At 41.8% G+C, this 18,494-nt stretch overlaps 2 protein-coding genes across 2 annotated transcripts in view; both read right to left on the reverse strand.

Annotated features, from left to right (window-relative positions):
• sh3bp5b (SH3-domain binding protein 5b (BTK-associated)) overlaps positions 1 to 9,140 on the reverse strand; it is a 30,560-nt gene extending 21,420 nt beyond the window's left edge. The window contains exons 1-3 of the mRNA XM_080426015.1: positions 8,828 to 9,140; positions 8,014 to 8,076; positions 3,617 to 3,745 (exon numbers count right to left, since the gene is read on the reverse strand). Coding sequence (XP_080282141.1) covers positions 3,617 to 3,745; positions 8,014 to 8,076; positions 8,828 to 8,902 — 267 coding nt within the window. The 5' untranslated portion in view covers positions 8,903 to 9,140. The remainder of the gene's footprint in view (positions 1 to 3,616; positions 3,746 to 8,013; positions 8,077 to 8,827) is intronic.
• Positions 9,141 to 13,375: 4,235 nt separating this feature from the next.
• LOC308083310 (holocytochrome c-type synthase-like) lies at positions 13,376 to 14,233 on the reverse strand (the record flags this gene model as incomplete). Its single annotated transcript, XM_080425588.1, has 1 exon — positions 13,376 to 14,233. The coding sequence occupies exon 1, from the start codon at positions 14,210 to 14,212 to the stop codon at positions 13,376 to 13,378; it is 837 nt and encodes a 278-aa protein (XP_080281714.1). The 5' UTR covers positions 14,213 to 14,233.
• Positions 14,234 to 18,494: the final 4,261 nt, after the last annotated feature.

Here is an 18,494-nt window from a genome sequence, read left to right on the forward strand (position 1 = left end):
GAGAGCACAACAGTGCTATTGAGCATGACTGACAGTTGTAACAGGAAAATCTAATCATGCCTGTCCCTCACATCCACCCTAAATTTGACGGGAAACCAGGCTGATCCATTTCAGAATTTGTGCCAAGAAAGTGATGCCAATGAACCTTCACGATCCCTCTCTTCAGGGACAAATTGCCAAATTGCAAAATGTGCACCAGGACAAAGCACACACATAAAACATTTATTCTAGAGCTCCCACTGTACAGAATGTTCCAACTCTGTCAAGATCAATTCCAGGGGTGTGCTGGTTCATAGAAGTACACAACTCACTGTGAGGATCTAAGGCCAAATTGTAAAACAGGTTCGTAGAAGTACACAAGGTCTACTTCATTACGAGGATCTAGGGCCAAATTGTAAATCAGGTTCCTAGATACACATGGTCTACTTCAGTGTGAGGATCTAGGGCCAAATTGTAAAACAGGTTCATAGAAGTCCACAAGGTCTACTTCACTGTGAGGATCTAGGGCCAAACTGTAAAACAGCCAAGAATAATAATCTCTTTATTTATTTACCAAGTCCCATAACTAACTATAAAAAAGAAATTGTCTTGGCTTAAGTATGTTATGGTACATAGAGTATGGTACTGTACACAGTGTCTACATCATCTGGAGACTGACCAAAATTTCAGCCCGATATTATTGCACCGATATAATGATGTAAGAATTGTGTGCTAATGGAAACAAGGTGTGCTGGGCAAAATAAACGTTACATGTTTTCTGCATTGATGTTGAAGTCATTTGTGCTCATCATCAAGTGAATGCAGACACTTGGAAACAGCGTAGTGTTAATAATAGGATAAATCAGGACAGCTCATTTTTTGGGTTTTTTAGATGTGTGCATCAAGCACAGTTACGGTATAATACTGTAGGTAAGTACGTACCAGTAAACTCGTTGGTGAAAAGAAACATTTTCAAACTAGAAAAAAAGTTAGCCAATGAGGATGGAATATGGGAAATCGGACAGATCCGTGTTGATCACATGGCTATGGAGATACTGTGTACCGAATTGCATGTTTTTTTGGACAAAATCTGTAGGAGTAATAGCAAAAAATGTGTTTTGCAAAAGTCGGCCTCATGGTGGCGCTATGACGGGCTGATCTGAAAAATGTGGGGCAGAGGTTCTGCTGTGGTATCCAGGGAGTGTGTGTGCACAGTTTCACAGCGACCGGGCCAACGGTGGCGGAGATTAGCTGGTCGCAGACAGAAGGACGGACACACACACACACGTCACACACACACACACACACGGACGGACACACGGACGGACGGACGGACGGACAGGGGGTAAAACATACTCTCTTGCCATGCCTTTCGGCCTGGCGGAGACAACAAACAATGACGGCTGAATTCACCATGACAATTAGCGGTTACCTAACACAAGTTCAAGATGCATATACCATGCATCTCTATGGTGAGTTGGATGGAAGTTCTTAGTATTATGGAAGTACAATTAATCTTCTGTAGGTCTTTTATTTAAAACTATCAAACAAAATAGTCTTATCCAGAACAACCCTTCCTGGAATCATCACATTCCTTGCAGCCAGTGTAAGATTCTCATTAGGAGCTTGGCTGCTACTGCAGTGCAGCGAGACATAGATCTGATAAAAACTCCACTGCAGTCTAGCTAGCAGTGAGCGGACCAAGCAAAGAGAGACAAACTGAGAAAGGATTGATAAAAATCTACAAGGTCGCTTCCAAGAAACATCTTGACCCTTATATTTTCTATTAAACAGAGGCCTTTTCTAAGAAGCTTTTGAGAAACCCAATAAAGCTTACTAGATATACAGATTGAAGATAAAGCTGACTTGTTGTTGATAGGTTTCTTATTCAAATTGTTCAAACAAGGGCACTTTCATAGGCTGGATTCTTGGGGACATGAAGGATGAAATATGGGACCTCCAAGTTCCGGGAAGTTTGAAATCCTTACCACCAGATAATCTTGAACATAATTAGTACTCTGCTTCACCAGAAAAATCTGCAGCTTTACCCTGAATTACCCTTTAATTCAGGCATGCTTGGAGTACAGCCAGTGGCGTAGACAGACCTTTTTCCGCATGGGTTTTCCAGATCAAAAGCCCCCCCCCGGGTCCGTTTTGTCAACGGGGGGGGTTCACTGTTTTAGCGCTCCTTCAGCAGCCACTGCTTCTAAATTTCGGTTTTAAATTTCACTTTCTCCACGCCGTTTGGTGCTAAGAGGAACAAAAAAAGGAAAACTCCTCGCCAGCAGGGGGGCCCCCTTGCTGTAACCCAGCAACCCTATGTAAGCTACGCCACTGAGTACAGCCCAAACTTTAAACTCCTACCACCTAATATTCAACACTACATCCTACCACCTAATATTCAACACTCCCATCACTCACACACACACACATCGTATGCTTCTGCATTTCCTCTTGAGAAAAGACAGAAATAAGAACCAAAACAAAACTTTACATCCTAATCTCAGTTCCCATAGGGAAGCTTTGTGGTTTGATGTCAGGGATGTTCAATGCACCAAAATCACAAGGGTCATTCCAGTTAGTTAAAAATATAACAAGTTATGGCAAAGATAAAGCACAGGGTTAACAACATAAACTGAATTTACAACATACCCATATAATGTTTATGATCACATACTGTAAGTGATCCACTGTAGAGGTGCAACAGCAAACTAATCAATTTAATTACTGATAATTATTAATTACAAAAAATAATTGATGGTATGTCATTTCATAAGATAATTGATTAATAATGTATCCTTATTTTGGGTTTCATTAATTATAGGTGAAAAGTTTCAAAACATTAATAAAAAAGAAAATAGTGAAAATAGCCAATCTACAACGCGACGCATCGCAATATGAAAACAACTTTCATGAAACATACTGTATTCATAGCATCATGCTGTACTTCACAAAACCGGCCCAGCTCTTAGAGCTGGATTAGAGTCTCATTTATTTATATATTATCAACTCATAAATTGGAATGTTCCAAGGTGCTAGCTTATGATTTTGAGATTACCAGCAGAGGCATTGAAAAAGGATAATCTAACTGAAAAGTCAGCCCTGCATTCCTCATCAGCCAGTGTTGCATTACACAATAAAAACAAGTCCCTCATTTACTCAGCTTGACAAAAGAGACCACTCAAAATTACTACGTTGCCAATACCCTGCAATGGCATAATTACAGGAGAAAAGATGCAACAAATGTCACAAAGAAACCTTTCAAACGGTTGCACATCCCTGTGCTTCCTCTATGCACATTTCTAGCTGTGTGGGCTTATCTAGAAGCACAGGTGGCTGCTAATTCTGCTGCCCCCCCCCCCTCCTCCTCCACCACCACCACACAAACACATCAGGCTAAATGGGGACAAACCAACGCAGTCTCAAAGAATTAATCACTTTCTCTGCACTATTCTCAATCTCAGCAGAAAGGATGCCATTTTATCTCCATAATGACCATCTCCTTGCTCATTTGTCACACCTCCACCCACCTCCACATCAGCCCTTCTATCCACTGAGTGTATGCAGCTTTCCCTCCCTTCACCTATCCATCCCGTTTCCCTCTCATCCATCCATCCATCCATCCCTGGTGTCTGACCTGTCTGGCTATCCTGCGGGCTTCCCAGTAAGGCTTGGACTCCTCTACAGCCTTGCCAATCTTCTTCACCAGCTCATCCAGCTTCACAGTGGCCTCCACCAACACAGAGCGAAACTTCTGTCTTGCATCCTAATGGGGGAGAGGAAAAGAGAGAAACCAAGAAATTGGGTTAAATTACTTAGTCCGGATAAATAAAAGCAGCGGGGTGATGTTGAAGAAAAACAGCATAAATGATCACTGATCAGCAAATCATGTATGAGTACTAAACAAAAACAGAACAGGCCAAAATGTAACTTGGCTGTTTCCAAACAACTTCTGTAAAAAAATGTATATCTTAAAAAACATGTTGTTGGGGGGGGGGGGGGGGTATAAGAGACATACAGAAATATTTCAATTCATACAATTTCAAAGTTCCTAGAAAACTAAGATTAAAGAAATGTCTATAATATATGAACCTGCTGCAACTTAGCTAATTGATGGTTATAATTAGGTCCAGTGTGAGTGTGTGTGTGTGTGTGTGTGTGTGTGCGCGTCCATGTGAGGATGGCAAGAGTTTGATGTATTAAAGATTTAATATAGCACATTAGCTTAATTACATCAACTTGGTTAGTGTACAATCGAGGCTAATTAAATCAACAATAAAATTGAGCATTCAAAGGAAACTCGACACACTTGACAACTGAGAATTTACAAATAAATGCTTGACCTTAATAATTCTATTTTCAACCTCTCTGAATTTCGGAGATTCAAGAATCACATTAGCACTAGATCAAATACACGGAGGATGGTGACTTGAAGACAACAACAACAAGATCTCAGCTTGGTATGGGACTTACAGTATACAGTGTATACAGTCACTGGCTGTTTTCCTCATTCTTTCTGAGACAGAGTATTCAACTTCATCCTGTCTACCCTTTACTTAATACTGCAGCATGTAGTCGCTGTCAGGCAGAAACCCTGCATCTCCATATTTCAACTTCTAATGTTTTTTCGTAAATGAATGCCCTACTTCATCGTACAAGAGTGTCGCACAAAAGTGAAAACAGCCCATCTACAAACTTGTAGATCGGCTATTTTCACTACTTAAAATAATTTAAAAAACGAACCGTTTTGGACATACCCGTTTTTCACCCGACAGCGACGATATCATGCATGATCATTCTAGGAATCATGAGGATCTGTTCGTTACACTGTAAGTCTAGACTCTAGAGTGACTTCAGAGCAGCAATGGCAATTGCTTGAAATTACCACATCATTCGTTCCTAGACAAGGAACAACGCCACAGCGCCCGGACAGATCAACTTAAGCAAGTACTACATACAGCATAAATAAAACATACAGTATGCATGAAAATTAGAATAATGAATCCTGTTTTCTGAGATATACAGGTACAGTATATCTTCCAAATTCTGCACATTCAACATTGCTGCTAAGAGGTTTTGGAGTGAGAGTCTTACCAGTACCTTTTATCCTTATTTGTATCTTACTTTTATTTTGTTATTCTATTTTATTTCATTGCAATCCAGTATTATCTCTCCGGAACTTCTACTTAATCAAAAAACCTTGTCGTCCAACAAGAATAACGTGATTTCAACCGTTTTCAGTAGAAACTGCATCATTATGCCCAAGCATATCCATTCCAGATGGATATGCAACAGCATGCTAAATGCTGTTGCTTTTACTTCTATTCTTCATCCCCATCACTCTCTGCTTAAAACCGGAAACTCATCTGTGTAACCACCTAAACCATTATTTTATACTTTGGCTAATCAAAAATAGCAGATATACAAGCTCATAACGCGGCACTGATATGAGCTTGTAGATCTGCTATTTTTGAAAAATCTTGCAAATTTGTGCAAATCTTTTAATATATATATATTTTTAAAGCAAACATTTTGTACACACATCTTTGCTTCTTGGGGTCCCTGGAACAAAATATTTTCAGATGGGGGGTCCGGGGCCAAATACATATAATTTTGGGGGTCCTTGACATGAAAGAGTTTGAGCGCCACTGCACCACTGATATTATAGCAGCATAAGTGTTTCAGAAAACTGTTAGGATCTAGAAGACATTTGTAAAGTTGTATCTCGGGTCTTAATGGGTTGATTCTTCCTCTCTTGCTGATGGCAGAGATGCGGAGGCTGCAGTGCGGACACTCTGTCCTCACACCCGGGGTCAAACAGTGATGCAATTCTTCTCATCAACTAGGGCTGCAACAGTTATCGGACTATTCGATTTTTACTCGATTATAGCAAATAAACAATTTAAATAAAATAATCGATTTTGTATTTCTTTCGTTTCCACTTTTGCTGGTGAAAGTTACGACAGTGCCATGTGTGTTATTATGAAAATAAGCTTATGTTTAGTTAACATCGTTGGCTTCCGGAGAAACAAACATTTTCAGCTGCTCATCACTTCTGCTTTGCATGCGGGAAGGGGGAAGTACAGTGCATTATTAAACATGGGGAATTTCTTCTGGGTGACCAATTGTTAGTAATTATTTCTATAGGCTTGAGTACTTGATATACAGCATATCTACAGATGATGTTCAATCTAATATATACACACGCAATACACAGACATAAAAGGCATCCTAGATGTCGTTTCTACATGTCTTTTATATACAGTATATATATATATATATATATATATATATACACACACACAATGACATAAGCGGACCATGAAGTCCAACAGGAACTAAAATGTACTTCTTGATTATTCAAAAAAGCAATTGATCGAATAATCACTAAGAAAATAATCAACAGTTGGGCACTCAGGTGGCGCAGTGGTAAAGTGCCTGCCCACCACCGCGAAGGCTGGGTGTTCGAATCCACCGCAGTGTATCCGGCTTTGTTGAGCGTTTATAGGAACACAATTGGCCCGTGTTCAGGGGAGGTAAAAGGGGCATGGAGGGTGATATTTGTCACTGCACATACTCCTGCGGGCTGGAGCGGCACCTGTCAGCAGGAGTGTTGGGCGAGAGGAGTAAAACGGAGGCTCCTTACTGGCAGGTGAGTCAGTAGGATACAACAGCAGTGACAACGCACAAATGTGTGTGGGGAGGAATTGATTCAATTGGCATAATGACTAAATTGGGGAGAAAAAGAGGTAAAAAAGTTTCAGCCCTATCGTCAACATGTTAATAGCATCCAAACCCTCTGTACTGCCCTTCAGATTTGAAGAGTTCACTCTCTCTATCGCTCACATGAAAGGATACAATCACTTCAATCAATAGCCTGTTAACCACTTAAACCTAACTTTATACTAAATTGGCATAACGATAAGCTCACAATGCGTTTTGAGCTTGTAGCTTCTATTTTAGCTTTAATTGTATTATTATTATGCCAAAATTGGAATGGCAGATTGAAACATTCTGACCACCACACATGCCACTGGCATTTCCCATCTGTGGTCTCAAACTGAATGCCACTGCTAATGCTTTGAATTGTGCTATAAAAATGTGCTTTTACTGATATAGAAATGAATAATCTTTCAGTATCTCTAAAAACATACGACATGCAGTCTGTGAAAGTGGTCTTTGACACACACACACACACACACACACACACACACACACACACACACACACACACACACACACACACACACACACACACACACACACACACACCTTACAAAATGTACAGCATCTAGATTTATATGGCCTGCAAAGACACTGCAAGACTTTCACCTCAAGGTGGGTCTTACAAGTTGACTGGCCCACAGAAATGTAAGCCATCAGCCTTTATAGGCCAATAGCTTCCAAAGATCAGAGTTATGCAACTTGACTGAGCTTGCTGACACCAAAAAGGCACACTGGATTCCCCCGGTCAAAGTCTGTGTTTTAATGGTTATAGGTTAATGGCACTTACTCCAACCTTGCAATTTGAAAGACGCTTTGGATGAGAGCGTCAGCTAAACTTCTAAATTCAAGTACTGTATATGTATCACAATAATGCAGTTACCCTGCCTTAATACTGTGGTGGTGTCCATTGACCCATTCATTGTGAATGTTAGACAGAACACCCAAATTGTAACGTACCAGACCATATCTGGTAAGACAAGCATAATAACATGTGAACATATTTCTTCTTGGATAAAGTATGACTTTAACATAAGTAGGACTTTATGTTAACTGTAATGATTAAGCATACATCTGAAAATGTCAGTTTAATTTAACTGTCTGTCAATGTCAGTCTGTCTTATCTGGTCATACGTTGCATAGTGAAGGATAGTTCATGTACAAGGTCCTGACACAGACATTAGTGTGTGTGTGTGTGTGTGTGTGTGTGTGTGTGTGTGTGTGTGTGTGTGTGTGTGTGTGTGTGTGTGTGTGTGTGTGTGTGTGTGTGTGTGTGTGTGTGTGTGTGTACTTATCGTCCCATAAACTCACCTCCAGTTCTGTCTCGCATCTGTTGATGTCATCTGTAGACTGGTTGAGTTTCTCCAGCTCTCCCTGGAACAAGGAGAACGATGGAGAAGGTTGAGCAACAGTAAGGAGAGGGGGAGAGAGAGAAAGCAATCCAAAAATGTATATTGATATACTAGTGGGGGAAAGGCCAACAGCTGGAATGAATTAGCTTATATAATGTTGAAATATTATATGTAAAACCCATAGGAGACAGAACAATGGTTTAAAAATAGTCCATTTCAACCATGTTGTAACCTATTTAAAACATGTAGCCGATTAGTTATATTGAACATTATATCAAATATTGAAAAGGTTTGAAAACCTATATTATTATTATTACTACATTAAAATAGGTACCCAGGCTTAATGCCATTAAATCAGCTAATTGTTGTATCTTGGGCATTGGTTGTCACCAGCTCCAGATTTAACCAAACCAGGTCAAACCTGTGGAGAATAGCCTACTACTAACTAGATGAACATAAGACATGGCATCCATGCCAACTAAACTGAAAGATTACAAGCCTGGTCCATCCAGTGCCACAGCTGACATCATCCAATCTAAATGCCATGCAAAAAGATGATAGATTAATAAATAATCATATAACGCTTATGAGTTCGGATTGCCATTGTTTAGGAGGTCTAAAAAATAAGAAGTTAGAAAGAACCGTTCAACAAATCTACCCCAATGATGCACAGAAGATATTCTTATTATGCTCTTGCACACTCGACTCGATTGAGAGAAATTTCACCAGTCAGCATGTCAATAAACCGCATGGTATTTTTTGCATAATGTTACCTGAATTCTAGGGTCCACCTCTTCTTCTTCGTATTCAGTTTCTTCATCCGATCTGTTTTCCTTTAAATGATCCATTTCGCAGCGAGACAGTGAACAAAGACAATCTGACGTTATCAACGTACCAAGTACCAACTGAACTGACAGGGTTTTTAACGGTCTGAAAACGTTCGATTCCTCAATTTATGGAGGAGCCTAGTTGATGCTGTTGTGGTGGTTTAGACCAGGCTTGTTATATTCTAATGTTTATATTGTGCATATGAGAGAAGCATCTTGGCGAATATCCACGGACTGAGCCAGCGGCGTCCTTCCACTGTGTCCTCCAGAGCAGAGTGAGACTGATGATGATGAATGTGGTGTGTCCTGCGCGCTGCGGAACGCCCATAGAGTTATGGGAACGCCCCCTTCAGCCTTCAGAACCAGAGCTATCAGGAGCATATAGCTAAAAATAACCTCAGACAACCAATTAACCTAGCGTTACCAGGCGGATAGTCTCACGTGGCCACACTGTCGCCCATGATAGTTATAATATATCTTGCCCTCCACAATTTTCAAATGTTTATATGTTTCCAATAGCACCCTCAATGTTTCCGGTCATACATAGCGTTAGCAGATTGTTGAATAGTTGTTTGGCTACGCAAGACTAGGAAGCCAATGCATAGTAGGCTATGGCCTAAACTAAACCGACTCCACCGACTTGACAACATCAACGACTGACCTTTAGGCATTTATCATTCAGCCCTGAGCCCTTAACCACTCAAACAAAACCCTAGGCTTTTTTTATACTTTGAAACATTTTCAGAATTGGCAAAAAATAGCAGATTGAAAAGCACACAACACCTCACAAAGGCACAGTGAGCTGCTTGTATATAATCTATTTTGCTAATTTTTAAATATTATTTATTTTTTAAAGTTGAACCTTTCGCTAACATGCCCAAAATAGGGACACCAGGCTGACAGTGGTCTGAGGCTGGTATATCTATATATCCTGAAAGCAAGACAAGGCGTATGAGCAATGGGTTGCTGTAAACTTCACAGCTCTTTGGTTCAGATAACCAAGCATTCAACCTCAACATGTGATTAGTAGGCTACATGACCTCATTCAAAGCTGGGGTCAAAGCACATTTATTTTTGTGTTTATGGATGCCAGTTGTTTTTTCTCTAAATTCAATTAAACCGTCACCACCAGACTATGTCCAAGTACTGTACTTTACAGTACTTTACAGCAGGGAGTAAGGCTTTAGTCAATGGTCTCATGTTGATGTTTCGATCTCGATCTCATACATTTATTTTTATTTATTTTTATTCTCAATTTATTTTTGAATTAATCACCTGAATAATTACTTCCTAATTTGAGTAATTTATGCATACTGTACATTTTGGTTCGCGTATTTCAAAAGGTTTGATGTAAATTATTTACACATTATTTTGAATGCAGGCCAGATGGTATCTGACCATATTTATCAGCGCGGGCAATAAGCTGTTCCAAAGTCAGTAAAATGTTGTATGAGTTATATTTTACTTACATTTATATAAATATATATATATATATATATTTTTTATTTTTTTATTTTGTACAACAGAATTATTTGGTCATGGAATTTATTGGGATTCAAATTCTTCTGGTTCAGTCTTGACTCAGTATCGCCCCACCACCACCAAAATGTGTTGCTATCGCTGTCTTATCATTTGTTTGGGGATGTCAGAAGAACTCATGGTTCTGTTACAAAGAACACCACAGTCTTTAATAAACTAACAGAATGCTTTGTCACTGGAGGTATTTGTTTGTTTTTTGAGACAATTCAAACAGGAGCCTATCTAATGCCCTATCCATATCCAACGCCGCCATCAGATGTCAGTGCGACCGGATGAGCACATTGACGTCATCTTCAGTGATGTTCTCTTATCCACAGGTACAGTTAATCTTGCCATGCTCCCCAGTGTGCCACATCACCAGCTTAAAGAGCTCCTTATCAGTGTTCAGTAGACACAATAATTGTCTACCGTATCTTAATTTTGGCAAGCTATGGACAGACGTACAGAGTACTGATCTTTCCAGTAAGCAGACTGACAAGTTCAATCCATATCCACATGAAAGCCGATCTGTTATTACAGTCATGTCTCTGAAGGAAGTGATGAAAAGGGAGGGAGAGGAGATAGAGAGAGTGAGAAGAGTAGTCAGAGGGTGAATCTACACATAAGATACAAGTCGTCGGAAACCGGAAAGACTGTCCCGATGCGCGTCTGAAGCTCATATCCGGGTTCCGGTCTGCCTTGAGTAATGGCCAGAAATGGCCGGAACCGGAACAAGGGCTTGCGACAACTAGCGTCAACTCGTATCTCATGTGTGGATGCACCCAGAGAGAAGAGGAGAGGAAGTGGAGGGGAGGGGTCAGGGAAGAAGAAGAGGCAAGGGGAGGAGAGAGCAGTATGAGTGGGATCTAGAGGAAGGAAAGGAGCATCTATCTGTCATCCATGCGTTCATAACCTCCTGTAGTTTATTACAATTCCCATTGCTCTGTCATTAGCAAAACGTCTCTCAAAGCCCTTCAGATGATTTAACTGGCCATGGCACAAAAGAATGACAGGCCTTCTTAATGTCTGCGCAACTCAGTCCGGGGTTGTTTGCAGTTTAAAGACTGTAAAACGAGCTAAGGCCTGTTTTACAGAATTTAGAGTACAGAATTCCAAGCCGAATTAAGTTAATACGTTTTACATAATAAATAAGCTAATACATAAAATATACCACTGGTATCACATGCCACCTTTCTCTATCATGGTTGTATGTAGAAATGGAACTGAATACATCACTATTAGTCCTTAGGCATGCCTCCTGGCACAGATTTGGGCTCTACTGAGTGCAACCTTCCATATGTTTTACTCTTTCATTATTCTGGTTGTTTCAGAATTCTTAACATTGGATTGTTGTGTTGTTTCATGTTTCTTTCTGTTTCTATTCTGTTAACCATTTTGTAAACATTGTTCAAGAAAGGTATTATATAAAGTTGATTATAGTTATTGATTATTTTCTATCCATCCATCTACATTGCCTGTCTCTCCGTTTGGAGGAGGGTAAGTTGTGAAAAGATTAGGGCTACGACTTCTGTGCCACACACACACACACACACACACACACACACACACACACACACACACACACACACACACACACACACACACACACACACACACACACACACACACACACACACACACACACACACACACACACATTCTCTTTCTTTCATTTTTAGTTTTTTTCTTTCATGTTTTCATTCCCAGTGCTCACCAGAGGAGAAAGTATAGAGGGGCTAGATAGGGTGACCATCTGGCAGATTGCATAACCCAGACATTTTGTGTGCTTATACCTCAAGGACACAGGGTGACAGACTCGGCCAGACAGAACATGTTGACACTCAGCACTAACAAGACCCGACAAGTGGAGGCAGGGAGAACCGTTCAGGAAAACCTGAATGACTTCCCCTTGCTCTCTCTTTCGGCTGCAGTCCCCTGAGGGAGGTCAAGTTGTAGGTCACCTCAACATTTCCTCTGTTTCCTGATAAAGATGGCCTGAGGGTAGAATATTAAAATGTATTACTGTCCATCTGCCTTAAAATTTTAAGTACTTTCTAGCCAATTTAGGATCGGGTTCATAATCTCATTCTCATTCTCTCTCTCTCTCTCTCTCTCTCTCTCTCTCTCTCTCTCTCTCTCTCTCAGTGGGGCCCGGGGACCTTAGAGGGGGTCCCCAGCTATATGACTGATAGTCACGAATCAAATGGACCCTTGTGGCTCCGTAACTCTGAAAGCGGGTCCATTTGGTTCGAACTACGAAGCCATTCAGACAGACAGCGTGCAGCAGAGGTTGTGACGGTGGCCAGGGATACGACTGGAAACGGTCAGGACCTTGAGCCGGCTTGGGGTCCCAGAACGCCCTACCCAGCCTGGAAGGACAAACGCACCCAGGGAAGGGTGCTTTTGTTTTCCCAATATCTATCAAACAATAATTCTAACAAAGAATCCTATGGGTTCCACTTGGTCTATCAGAAGGGCAGCTTCAGTCAATGCAGTAGGGAGAACATACAATTCCATGTAGCTGTTTTCCTAAATATTTCCTATTTATTCCTAGACCTTCTAATTGCATGACAAGCCTAAAGGAAATAATTAAATGTTTTAATATAATCAATATTAGCATGGTGAATATCGGTACAGCCTGTTCCTTTGGGGTAATGTTGAGTGTTCTTGACTTGCTTCACTGGTTCCAAATGTGAAAAGAGGATTCCGTCCAAACAAGTATTTTAAACTGTGACTGTGTGTGAGATACTTTGAGTCCTTTAAGCTTAATTTATACAAGTAGTACGACAATGTCACTTGCCAGAAAGAACTGATAAACAAGCCGCATTGCATGTAGATTCTCGCACAATGGAGTATGAATTAAGTGCTTTACACCTGGTGTTCCTATTTTGGGCATGTTCTGAAAACAGCACACCTACAAGCTCACAACACGTCACATCCCGACGAATGACAAGAGAACGAGGGACAGAGGCTTTTTTAGGAGGTCCAACGCCACCAGGCCACATTTACGCGGTCCCAGACTGCGTCCAAGGAGTCGTAGGCGGGACGGACGTCCAGGATGGAGAACTCGTAGGTTTCCTTGTTGATCTCTCCGTCGTAGTAGTCGATGACGTAGCGCACCTCCTTCCCACAGCGGTCCACGATCCAGTCGTGGCGATCAAACGGCAGCTCGTACCCCATCCAGTGGCGGATGCGTGCCCTGGGAGAAAACTCTGTTTTACCTCCAAACCGTTTTAGAGAGGGACCACATGGACATTCCTGTGCATGGAGAGCCTCCCACTTGAGGATCTCCTGCCAGGCCTGCTCGTTGTTCTGGTTGTGGAGCTTAATGATGTTGCTCATGTCATGTGGACCCAGGTCATCCTCACGCCAGTGCCACCCCTTCCGGAGCATGGCGTTCCAGAACATCTGTTCGGAAGGGTAGACCCAGTTCTTGCTTGAACCGTGTCGGGGTATCATGGACTCCTGCCGGTTGACGGGCAGGGGGAAGGGCTGGTCTGGAGCGGGTATCTGGTTAGGAGGAGGCATCATGTTTGTCGGGTCGATGTCACTCTTCATGCCCGCCGCTGCTCCCTTCATTGGACATCCCACAAACTCATAGGCCCTGTCCTGATGAGCTGGAGCTGCTGGTGGCGCTGCTTGCTGCATGGGAAATTCACTTACTGGCTGTGCTTGGTGCATGGGACACTCTGACGGAGGAGACACTTTGACAGGCTGTGGATCGTGGTGCATGGGACAGCCCTGAGGTGGTGTGAACGCCACTGCCTCAGCCTTGGCGGTTGGAGGAACAGGGGTTGAAGATGAGGCTCCCATCCTGCCCACAATCCTGTTGTTGAGCGAAAGACCCTCCTATTGACCAGCCTTGTCTGTGCTGCTCGCTACCACAATGTCAACATGCAAACATATTTGTTGAATCTGTTCGCACACAACTGATCGTTTGGTAACAGATCCGTCCTGGTTATGGCTGAGTCATGGTGTTATGGTGACATGAGCGTGACGTCAGAGGTCCGCCCGCCCACCGGCCGGCGCGCCCTCCCTTTAGCCAATTCTAATAAATAAATAAATGGGTCTGCATTACTCTGCAAGCCTGCGGATGGAACCAATTTGCTAGGTGGTGCTGTCGCAAAAAACAAACAAAAAAAACAATAGGCAACTAGAAAAAGTGCTCCTCGGAGCACAGGTCTCCGCCAGGTCAGGTAGGTTATTTTGGGGCAGCAATGTTCGGAATTAGCCAATCAGGATGGAATATGAAAAATTGGACGGAACCATCTTGATCACTTGACTATATGTGTACCGATTTGCATGATGTTTGAATTTGTAGGAGTAATATAAAAAAGAAAAGTGTTGCAAAATTGGCCTCCTGGTGGCGCTATAATAGGGCAATGTTAAAAGGGTGGCATTTGTTCTTCAATGTAGTGCGAATGTGCGTGCAAAGTGTCACCACAATCGGACGCTGCATTCATGATTTGTGGCATTTTGTTCAAAACGGGCCACTCCTGCAAACTTTAGATGTCAATGTTAGCAAATCAGGATGGAATATGAAATTTTTAAAAGATCCATCGTGATCACATGACTATAGAGATCATGTGTACCGATGTGCGTGAAATTTGGATAAATTCTGAAGGCTTAATATAAAAAAAAATGTTTTACATAAGTCGGCCTCCTGGTGGCGCTATGAAAGGCAAATGTGAAAAATGCAGGGCAGTTGTTTTTCCTTGGCCTCTAGGGAGTGTGCGTGCAAAGTTTCATGCAGATCGGTGCAGTTATAGTTAAAAACACAAATCGTCCATTTATAGCGCCACCATGAGGCTGATTTGAACATTTTCAAGTGGCATTTCTTCCTCGGCCTAGTGGGAATGTGCGTGTGAAATCTCACGGAAATCGCAAGCTGCGTTCATGATTTGAGGCATTTTGTTGAAAACGGAGCAATCCTTCAAACTTTGGAAGGCAACCTTAGCCAATCAGGATGAAATATGGAAAATTGGACAGATCCGTGTTGATCACATGACTATAGAAATACTGTGTACTGATTTGCGTGATGTTTGGATAAAATCTGTAGGAGTACTGTCAAGAAATGTGTTTTGCAAAAAGCGGCCTCCTGGTGAAGCTATAAAAGGCTAATTTGAAAAATTTGGGGCAGAGGTTCTGCTCTGGCATCCAGGGAGGGTGTGTGCACAGTTTCGCTGCGATCAAGCCAACAGTGCCGGAGATTAGCTGTACACAAAATGACAGAATGACGGACACACGGACACATGGACGGACGGACGGACACACGGACGGACGGACAGGGGGAAAAACATACTCTCTCGCCATGCCTTTCGGCCTGGCGGAGACAACTAGAAATGTGGTACTGCAGGAGCCTGTTACTAATGGCGAGAATAAATAATTTACTACATACAGACAAACTACATGGACAATACATGGAGAAACATTCAGATAATTTATTCAAATACATTACACAGCACATAATAGTCATTATAATAGTCATTTCATATAAGATAATGAGATATATCACAATTCACTAATGTCAAGTCTTACAAGCAAATAGATTACTTTTCTGGATGGCTCTATGTTTCCCATAAATAAAGCGGCACCACTTGGTAACAGGTGGTAATTGTTTTTTCTCTATGAGTGACTTGGACAGATTATGAGACATTCTAGCAGAATCCTGAGTGTAAACATTGACCCAAGTGCATACTGGCCAAAAGTGTGTTTTTATGCTTTACAGACCTACAATTTTTTATCAGATTGCTACCCTGTAGCTCTGCAGTTCACAGAGACCATGATGTAACAACTAAAGGATATCCAGGGTCCAGTCAGCATGTTCTGACTTATCCAGTGTTGGTGGAGGTGATTTGTCTGAATAACAGGATATGTCAAAACCCCTCCTAAGAGGAAGAACTGGGGCTGTGTCCTTCTGCTACCCTTGAACCCCGGACACAACCCTGGCTTAGTACTGACCTGTGTGTGTGCGCGCGCACGTGTGTGTGTGTGTGTGTGTGTGTGTGTGTGTGTGTGTGTGTGTGTGTGTGTGTGTGTGTGTGTGTGTGTGTGTGTGTGTGTGTGTGTGTGTGTGTGTGTGTGTGTACGTACACTTGTTTACTGTCAATGTGATATATAGCGATTTCTAGACAAGGACATATGTCTTTACAAAGCACATGACATAGTAATGTGTGGAAGATCGACTGGAGGTTGGAACATTATCAAGACTTCACTCCAGGGTCAAGAAGTAGGCTACTTGCTGTTTTGTTTTCCTTGGAAAACATGCAGAGTGGGGTCACTCCAGAACACAGGTAAAGGCAAATACTGCCATATAAGGCTTAGAGAATTTCAGCAATGGATAGTTATAAGTCAATTATGTATGCTTTGCTACGACTGACAGTGTACCTGGAAGTTAAAACTAACAATCAGAATCGTAGACAAGTGCCATTGAACCCCAGCGTGCGCTGTAGAGGTACAGAATGACGGAAGGGAAAAACAAAGAGAAGTATGAAAGAAAGATGGTAAAGGAATAGATAATGGCACAAAAAAAAAATTATTCTGCTGCACTTACAGTATGCCACTGTCTCAGACTTCCACTGATGTTATTATACAAAAGCTTGTGTGAGATGAATTTAATATGAGGTGGAGATACCAAATTTGATGACAAATGAAGAGGAAAGGCAGATTAAAGTCACTGAGACAACCTTCGGTAGAGAATCAATCCTAAAATAATTCAGAATCCTACAGTAAGAAACACCAGGACAGCACTTACTGCCAGGACTGATGGCTCATGGAAGAATACTGTGTGTGTGTGACTGTGTGTGTGTGTGTGTGTGTGTGTGTGTGTGTGTGTGTGTGTGTGTGTGTGTGTGTGTGTGTGTGTGTGTGTGTGTGTGTGTGTGTGAGAGAGCGCGGTGAGAGCGCGTGCGCGCGCACGTGTGTGTGTGCGTGCCTGTGTGCGTGCGTGCCTGTGGTGTTGTTGCTCAGGATATTACAGAGGTAGGTAGGTTATGTGTGCCGAAGAATAGCCTTGAGCGTGAGCACCTGTACTTTGCTCTCTCTAATTAGGCTTCCTTTCTACTTTCTATTGACAGGAAATGGAAGTGGAAATGGAACATGTAGGCTACTACTAAAGGAAAGTCTGTGACAAAGGACAGAGTGATTTTTTGAGTAATTTGAATGCCCAGTAATTATCATTGGGCATTTAGATGACATTCTTATCAAGATACAGCATAATACGTTGCTTATCAGGGGCAAAAGCCACAGTGTCAGTTAAAGTAACACATATTCAGGGGCAGGAAGTAACTAAGTTAAAAGTAGTCTCGTTACTGTAATTGATTAACTTTTCAGAGTACATTCTGAAATCAATAATTAAGCAATGCACTCAACTACTCTTGTTAAGGCAGGAATTACTGTTTACAATTATGCTGTTATGGTACATTCAGGATGATATTCCATGAATAATTAGTAGTAGGCCTACTTCAGTTGCACATAATACCTGCACACACAGTCGTGGGCACAGTTGTGCCCTATTGCACACAATATCACAACACCAGAGGCAGCTCCAAGGATCATGTTCAACCTGGGCACAACAACGGGAATGAGCTCGTTCTCATGCTATACAACAAACATGTGGAATGCCCTACCAAAAGGAGTAAAGGAGTGTAAAACCCTACTCACTTTCAAAACTGCCCTAAAGAGACACCTTCAGGAGGCTGCAATTCCAAACTGGCCCCTGTCAAAGTCTTAACCTACCCCCCCCCCCTGAACTCTTTTCTTGTACATATTTCTTATGTTTCATACCAGTAACCTGTAAGCTGATCGTATGACGTTCTGTATGGTAGTGTATATCTGTCTGTCTCTTGTCATCATGATTTGTTTGCGTGGGAACTCATTTTAAACAAGCTTAGTGCTTTTATGAGTTATCCAGTTTAGTAGACCTTGTATTGGGAATTGTACTTCCATGTACTGTTTCTCATGTCTTTCTAAATAAAGTACATCAATCAATCAATTGAGGCTTTGCTGTCCTTTTTTTAGGAGTGAGCCTGTGAAAAGGTCATATGAACAGAGGGATCCAGTCACGGAAAGAGTGGATGGATTTGCTGGCAGCACA

The sequence above is a fragment of the Gymnoscopelus braueri genome (genome assembly GCF_963280865.1).
Source record: "Gymnoscopelus braueri genome assembly, chromosome: 4".
NCBI lineage: Eukaryota > Metazoa > Chordata > Actinopteri > Myctophiformes > Myctophidae > Gymnoscopelus > Gymnoscopelus braueri.